We start from the raw sequence: 8,612 nt of genomic DNA on the forward strand, positions 1-8,612 counted from the left end.
ACCTAGGCAAGCAGTTTCCCTTCTCGCTCCCAGGTGGCACTGTAAGTTCAACTTACTGTAGGATGTCCAACCCCTTGAAATGCCTCATTATTCAAGCACATGCAAAAAGTAAACTCTTAGAACAAGTTCCCCTTTTATTGGATGGGGGAGATTTACATGAAACTACGCACCCATTAGCAGGGGGGAAAGGCCACTATGAACCCAGTGATTTATATTTGTACAACAACCTCCTCCCCCCCCCCCCCATGCACGTATAATTAAGCAGCAGTGGAATTCAGCTACCAAAGTCTAATACATCTCCCGTGGCATCATTTAGTTTGACTTTCTACCACAAAGTTTCAGAGGCATCTCAGGCCGCCCCAGCAGAGTTCTCATCCTGAAATTAGACCAGGTACTTTAGAAGTTTCCAGATAACAGGAATCAACCTTTTACTTTACTTTGATGTTAGTGCCGATCAACAGTGACTGGTTGGGGTTGGGCATGGAATACAAGACCTTTTACCTTTATTTTTCACCTGACGGCTGTTTCACAGCTTATCCCTTAATGGGCAAGTGTCTGTATGAAAAAAAAAATACCACCATTAAAATCAGTACCTCTTCGGACAGACCCAGAAGAAAGAAAAAAGGTCTGAAGCTGAACTAGAGATGAAGGACGAAATCCTGAGCCCATTCTGCTCAGTGGGTGTTCTGCCACTGGCTTCAATGGGCCCAGGATTTTGCCCAATGTCTCCACCTTAGCAGAGTGGAGATTGGGTGGGAAAGCTTCCCCTGCTACTGCCCATGCCATCCTTGTTCTGAGGATGAATGGGGGTGGGGAGGAAGGGCACCTCTCACAAAATCCTGGATTTCACCCCTGGTTTTTAAAGATAGAAAAGCTGTGGAGTATTTCCTGGTGCAGTTTTCTAGTTTGCTACCAAGAGGAACTGGACATGCAAGAACGTGGCCAGGACTATGCACTTTTTCCTGCTAAGAGCTGACTTTGGTTAATGATAAAAAAGACAAAACAAGATTGTGTTTTCAGAAAATTTAAACTTTAGACTGTGAGTCTTAGTCAAAAGGTCATTTTCCTGCTATTTCTACATATTGGCTTTTAGTACCACAAACTGTATCAAACTAAGCCTGTGTGATTCTGAAAAACGCAGAGAACCAAATTCTGCCATTAGCCTTCTGTACTAAGATTCTCAAAGTCACCTTTCCATAAGTTCTATATGACCAGTGACAGTGAATCTTACCCTGTACTATAAAAGACATTTACCTTCTGGCAGAGAATCTTTTGAGATGAGAGACCTGAGCATAAGTTACTGTATAAAGTAGACTTACAACAATCGGTTCTAAAGTGAAAGAATCATTTTGGAATCAAATAACGGTTTTGGGAAAGCCCAGAGAAAGAAGAACAAATGAACCTGCCTTTCTTTCTAGATCAGATGGAATGAAATTATCTTAAGATTAATTAACTACAAGAATTCCAAGTGAATTACAGTCTATATAGCTCCACATTTACACACAAGATGACTATGAGTATCTACAGCATGGGAACATGAAATGTTCAGTGTGTTCCCCGCTCTAATTTCTAGCAATTTTCTCTAATTTGTTAGCACACATACAGCAGGCCCATAAGCCCTGCTATGCATTCATAACTAAGGCTGAGATTCTCTCTGACTTCCACAGCAACTGATGCGGCTGACTCCAGGGCACCCCACAGTCAGCTCCACCAGCCGTTGCTGGAGTGACCCAGGGACAGCTGTTCGGGTGGTCCCTGGGGTCAGCTGCACCGGCCGCTGCTCAGGCGGCCCCGGGCAGCTGGTTCCGAGGACCGCTCAAGAACTGGCCGGTGCGGCTGGCTCCAGGGAGCACCTGAGCAGCGGTCCTGAGGGCGCCATAGGGCCCGCCCGAGCAGCAGCAGTCCCAGGGTGGCTAGAGCAGTGGCCTCAGGGGCACCCAGAGGCCGTCTGGAGAGCTGTCCCCAGGGAGCTGCAGCCGGGGCAATCAACCCCCAGCACTGGAGCAGGGTCCCCCCAGAGCAGCAGCCCTCCAGAGCAGCGGGGCCCACAAGTAGAGATTTAGTCAGGGGTATTTTTGGTAAAAGTCATGGACAGGAAATAGGCCGTGAATTTTTATTTATTGCCAGTTACCTGTCCATGACTTTTACCAAAAATACCGGTGACTAAATCTTAGCCTTAGCCATAGCCCGAGAAGCATGGACTCTGCAGAGCTGTGCACTCTTGCTGTGATCATTACAAACACCTTGGCGCCTTATCCTGCAGTATTTCCAGAGCTGAGACAGGAGCCGCTGCATGGAACACTGTGATTTCCTTCGAGCAGCCCTGAGGCAAGCCATAATATGAAACAATTCCCGGTTGCTCTTGGCAGTCACGCAGCAGCAACACGGTAGAGCTCTATTTCCGGTCCCAGGAAATAAGCACTGACTGATGGGATTGCATCATTATGTAGCTATGGGATAACGAGGAGTGGCTGCAAAACTTTCGAATGTGGAAGGCCACTTTCCAGGAACTTTGTGTGGAGCTTTCCCTGGCCCTGAAGCACAGCAACACTAAAATGAGAGCTGCTCTGACAATGCAGAAGCGAGTAGCAAACAATGCCAGACTGCTACCAGTCAGTGGGGAATCAATTCCAAGTTGGTAAATCCACCATGGAAGCTGTTGTGATCCAAGTGTGCAGGGCCATTAATCGACTTCTGCTAAGATGGGTTGTAATTCTGGGCAACAATGCAACCATTGACTATGTTGAAATGCCAAGAGTGATCCTGGGAGACCCAGCCTCATGAAGCCATACCCGTCCACCTGGACAGCAGTAAGGAGCAGTTCAACAATAGGCTGAGCATGTGCAGAATGATGGTGGAATGTGCCTTTGGACGTTTAAAGGGTTGTTCGCACAGTTTGCTTACTAAGTTAGACCTCAGTGAAAGCAATATCCCCATTGTTATCGCTGCCTGCTGTGGGCTCCATAATACCTGTGAGGCAAAGGGAGAAAAGTTTCTCCAGCGGTGGAGGCAGATAGGTTGACAGCTAATTTTGAGCAGCCAGATACCAGGGCAATAAGAAGAGCACAGTGAAGAGCTCTGTGTCTCCACAAGGCTTTGAAAACCCATTTCAGTAATGAGCCACAGTAATGAGTGATGCTTATCTGTGTTGTGCCTTCCCATACCATCCCTTCCGTTGCATCAGTTTCCCTGTACCCCTCTTCCTCTCAACCCCCATGACTGGAATAAATAGAGCATTTCATTCTTGAAACGTTGACTTTTATTGCACAAACAAGGAAACTGAAAGAACAGGAAAATAATTTAACCTTGGAAAAATGGTGGGATAAAATTGGGAGGGAAGAAACCAAGTCAGCTTGTCTGTAAAAGCAAAATAGTTTTGCCCATCAAAGGTCTTTGAATGGCTGCCTTTTGTTCTGAGTACCCTCTCCCGGTATTGAGTGGAAGGAATAGTGCACCTCCCACCCACCCCCTGCCTCCTGGAATGTCTTTGATTTTCATGGAGCACTACTGCGTGTCCTTGCTGTAGACCTTCTCCCCCATGTCCCATGTGATCTTTTCATACATGTCTATGTTTCTTTGGCTGGATCGGAGCTGTGCCTGCCCAGACTCTTCTCCCCACAGACCAGTAAGATCCACCACTTCCAGTGTACTCCAGGTGCATTTGGAGCATTGAGTTGCCATGATTAGCTGGGCTGGCGAGCTCTCCACGCTGATGAAACAGGAAATGAGAACTCAAAAGTTCCTGGGCTGTTTCCTGCGTACCTGGCTGCTATGCAGCAGAGTTGAAAACGATCTCCAGAGCGGTCACAACAGAGCATTGTGGGACACTTCCTGGAGTCCAATTCAATCAACATACACAACGCTGCATCTATATAGCCTCTCTGTCGACCCATCAACAGTGAATCAGGCACTACACCTCTCGCAGAGGTGGAGTAATTAAGTCAACGTTACAGTGAGTTAGGTCGGCAGAAGGGACCTGGTAGTGTAAGATGCATACATTATTAGATGGAGGTAGGTTGACAGAAGCTGCCTTAAGTCTGTAGTGAAGACCTGGTCTGCTAGTGTGAAATTTAGTTCTCCTTTTCAGTATGACAAAAAAATTTCTCCTTGGTGGTTTTCTTTTTCAGTTCCTTCACAAAGGAAAGTATACAGAGCTTGCCCCAGTAGAAGTTTCAAGGAGCTGCACCACCACAATATTCCTGCTTGAAATCTTCAGCGATGATCAGCCTGCTGATGTCTTTGGCAGTAGCTGTTTGGTTTTTAAGTTAGTTAATACCTTTCCTTGCTCTGTATAAAGTAAACCTTTTTTCTGCACATAATCAGCCGTTAGCCTCCTAGCCCACACAATCTGTATCAGTTATTTTCTTCCTCCTTTGCTTCGTGTTTCCCTGTTTCTTTCTCAGAGCCCTATTCTGCCCTAACAAACAGTTTTAACCTACTCAGACCAATTACTAAGCAAAGTAAACATCCCTTGGCAAACAGGCCCCTCAAGACATGCAACTGTGTCTGACTAAAGGTTCCAAATAACTGCTCCAGCTATGTGTACTGTAGTGTCAGTTTACCTAGGAAAAGGGACCCTCCTTAAAATAAATATTTCTGTAGTTGGGGTTATAGTTTTACCCTTCTAATGTGCTTTTTGGGGATGGGAAGCACAGGCTGATGACTGCTTTAATCCTGGACCCTACTCCTGCAAACACTTGGACCCTGCTCCTGCAAACACTTGGACACACATAACTTTACACACACAGTGAACTAAAAGGAATTACTCGTGTGCACAAAGTTACACATGCATATAAGTGTTTGCAGGACCAGGGTGCAAGAACAACACACCGGCTTTTTCTCCCCAGTCCCCCAGAAAGCACATTACAAGGAAAACCCTCTAACCACAAACTACAGAAATACTTTTTCTAAGGAGGGTCCCTTTCCCTAGATAAAAAGCTATCCCTAGACTCAGAGATGCAGTAGTTACTGGGAAGTGTAAGAGCGCTAGCCACACACTAACGAAAGGACCGTTTAGGATGCAGGCTGGCCTAGCTTCCATCCCTCTCCCCATACCTCTTGTGGGCCCTGGAGTGGGCGGAAGCATCACCAATGGTGTGGTGATCAGACTCCTGGAAAAGCGCCAGATCCCACTGGACGCCTGGGTGTGCTTCCAAAAACTTGAACAAACCAGTCCTTTATCCTCCTAAAACTAATTCCATTATTTGTTTATTCATGAGGCTCTGAAGTGCTCCCTGCTGCCAGTGCAGCTCCGTACACATGTGAGGTTTACATTCCTGCTCTACCCCTTTTCTAAAAAAATTTCGGCTCTACCATAGCGGTTTTCTTTTCTTTTTTAAATTAAAATAAGCGGTTAAGGAATGACAGGCTTAGGCACCGACTGAAGGTTACAAAGTGAGCAGCTGCCATGAGGGGAATATAAAAGACAAAGTTCTATCTGACTTTTCTTGTAAATTACATTTTTACCCTGTGAGATGTTATTGGCTTCAAGTGGATTTAACTGCCCATGCTCCTACACTGCTGCAGTGACAGTCTGCAACTAGCCAGTATCTTCAGCTCACCCTACACACCACTCTACAAAGGAAAGCGTCTCTTGCTGATGAGAGGCATCTGAACAACCAGGAGGCCCAGAACAGCATGACATGGTCCATTTGTCAGGTTACATGTAACTAGCCGGCTGAGGCAAGGCTCATCTCCGCAGATTTAGCATCTACTGAGTTATCCTAGCAGCATCACATCCACACCTGGCAGGCAAAGAAAGATGCCAAGGGGCACAATTAACATTGATCAAGCAGTCCCACATTCTGAATTCAAATGTCCAACTCTTTTCCAGCCTGGACCGGCTGCAGCGCCCCTCCCCCGGCCCAAACCCAGCCGGACCTGCCAGGGCCGGGGTGCCTATCCTGCCCCGGAGGTGTCGCAGCGGGGAGAGGTGCTTCTCCCCCCCAGCCCAGGTGCTGCTGGGGAGAGTCCTCTCTCACCACTGGAGCACCCTCCTGCACCCCAAATCCCTCATCCCCACCCCAGAGTCGCACCCCCAGTTGGACCCCCACACCCTTGCACTCCAACCCTCTGCCCCAGCCCTGAGCCCCCTTCCACAGTCTGAACCCCACGGCCCCACCCCCACCACATGAATTTTGTTATGTGCACCAATATGAAGGTCATGTGTCACACATCACCTCCACATTGGTGCACGTAGCAAAATTCATTCCACACACGGGTGGGAAAAATTAGAGGGAACGCTGCTAACAAAGTTATACATCCATCTTTAATTACAGATGTCTGATTGCTTCTACAGTTCAGCAATGAAACTAAAATTCTGAATCTCTATGCATATCCACATCAATAGACTACAATTTCCAGTTATCTTAGAGATCATTAATTAGAATCCATACGCCCAGTTTCACAGTTTTAGTAACAATGCCTGCTGTATAAGTCAATTTACTTCCATTGTATTGGTGCAGAAAATTTCATCAGTTTCCTGCTTCTGCCATTAGCACTTGTGTAAAGTGCAAGCCTGGACAGAACTTTCTTCACAGCCTAATAACAATTACTACTTTAGTTTCGTGAGCAGTTAGGAGCCAGTTTCACTGCTGGGGACAGACAATTCCTGCCTTCTGCCACAATCATACCAAGCCAACGGGCCCTGAGGCCCTGTTTTCTAGTGCAAGGCTGATGTACTAACTAATGCGGGTGAGGAACTAGCAGCATAACAAGACCAGAGCTGTTTCCTTAAATGCAGGTGGGGTGGGAACATTGTAGCCTTTGCACATCCAGGCCATAGTGTGAGCTTGCAACTGGGTAAACAAACCATTGTGTCTAACAAGAAAAGTTTCTGCCATGCAGATCAGATGGATTCCAAGGCGCTAGGCAGTCCTGCCTTGCAATGTTACAGAAGCCCTATAAAGTCAATAAGAATAACCTTTGGCCAGTCTAAGTAAGGGCAGCATGCACTGCTGAAGCAAGCTAGGGAAACTGTATCTGTAATGCCTGAAAGGTTAACTTAAATGTCAAAGAGCATCAGACCTAAGGCTTTCCCCCAAGGTGAATGCAAGAGCAGTGCCACCCCTCCCCCCGCGAGCAGGGATCTCAGTGCAAAAAAACCAAAACCAAACCAAACCAAACCCCCTCAGTAACTCACCCATCCACACCTAGGCAATGCGCAATCAGACCCTGTCCGCCGACAGGCGGTGTCTGAAGGGCACAGCGATTCCAACCCTCAAGATAACAAGGGCTTTCGTCCCCCCAGCCACTGTTTGCCCCCTGCAGCCTCCCCCCGCCCCATCAACTGCAGATTGTTGCTCTCAGTCTCGCTAGGCCGGCCGGACGGCGGGGCGGGAAGGGAGGGAGACGTGCGATGGGGAAAAGGGGAATCAAGCCCCCGCTGTCACCGTGACTCGGCTCCGGCTAGAAGCTGCACCGCCCGCTGCCGCCGTGCATGCCAGGCACGGGGAGTGGGGACCGCGGCAGGGCAGCCCTCGCCGGCTGGGGGGGGGCACAACTCAGGGTCACGTTGCCCCCCACGATGCACAGTCCAAGGGGAGGGCAGCGGGGGGGGGGGGCTGCACGGGGTGTTGCCCCGGGCGTGCCTGGGCGCAGCGGCTGCGGCGGGCACGTCGGGCGCGGGCCGGGCCCCCCTACCCCGTTGGCGGCGGCGATCCGGATGATCAGCTGGATGGCCTCGGTCATGTAGAACCGGCCGTCGCCCCCCACCACCAGCGCGGCCTCCTGCCGCTCGGCCGGCGGCACCGTGGCCAGGATGCTCTGGATGAAGTTCTCGGCGTAGTGCGCGTTGTCCTGGAACACCCGGACCCGCTTGCGGAGCCCGCTGGTGCCGGGCTTCTGGTCGGCGTAGGCCTGGGTCCGGACCGTCACGATCTGCACCATGCTGCCGGGCTGGGGCGGCCGAGCGCGTCCGGGTTGCGGGCGGCGGCGCGGCTCCCTGCCTCCTCCCGGAGCAGCCGCTGGGCGGAGCTTGCCGCTGTCATCAGCCTCCGGCACGCAGCCCTCTCCTCCGCCCTCTTACAGACACCGGAGCCGAGGCCTCCTGGCGGCGCCCCGTGGCCTGGGCCCCATGTCTGCGCTGAGTGGGGAAGGGCGACCCCTGGAGGAGCTACAGGGGGATGAGATCAGGCCACTGGGTGATCTCCCCTGGGTGATCTTTGGCACTGATCCTCTATAGTCCCTGCAGAACTGTGTAACTAGGGTGACCAGACAGCAAGGGTGAAAAATCGGGACAGTGAGTGGGGAGTAATAGGCACCGATATAAGACAAAGCCCTGAATATCAGCACTGTCCATATGAAATCAGGACATCTGGTCACCCTATGTATAACTGATATGCAGCCTCTTTTGCTGACCTGGATTATGCGGGTGATCGCACGCTTTGGTCAGGACGCAAACCACCCCCCTGAGCGAGGTAACTTACATTGACTTAAAGCCGCGTCTACACTGTGCTATTTCAAGGGGAGATGCTCTCATGGAGGTGGAGTAATTACCTCGACGGTCCACAAAGTGCCTCTTCACCAGAAGCACTAAATCGGCGCCACCACATTGGTGCAGCAGTGCTGATTTAGTGCAGTTGTGAAGACAAGCCCTCAGAGATGCACTAGAG

General features: G+C 49.9%; 1 protein-coding gene across 1 annotated transcript in view; it reads right to left on the reverse strand.

The window, feature by feature from the left end:
- The window catches only part of PGM1 (phosphoglucomutase 1), a 30,126-nt gene extending 22,082 nt beyond the window's left edge, over positions 1 to 8,044 (reverse strand). The window contains exon 1 of the mRNA XM_074961602.1: positions 7,642 to 8,044. Within this exon, the coding sequence (XP_074817703.1) occupies positions 7,642 to 7,887 (246 nt within the window). The 5' untranslated portion in view covers positions 7,888 to 8,044. The remainder of the gene's footprint in view (positions 1 to 7,641) is intronic.
- Between the last annotated feature and the right edge of the window lie 568 nt (positions 8,045 to 8,612).

This window comes from Natator depressus, chromosome 8 (assembly GCF_965152275.1).
Source record: "Natator depressus isolate rNatDep1 chromosome 8, rNatDep2.hap1, whole genome shotgun sequence".
NCBI classification, from domain to species: Eukaryota; Metazoa; Chordata; order Testudines; family Cheloniidae; genus Natator; species Natator depressus.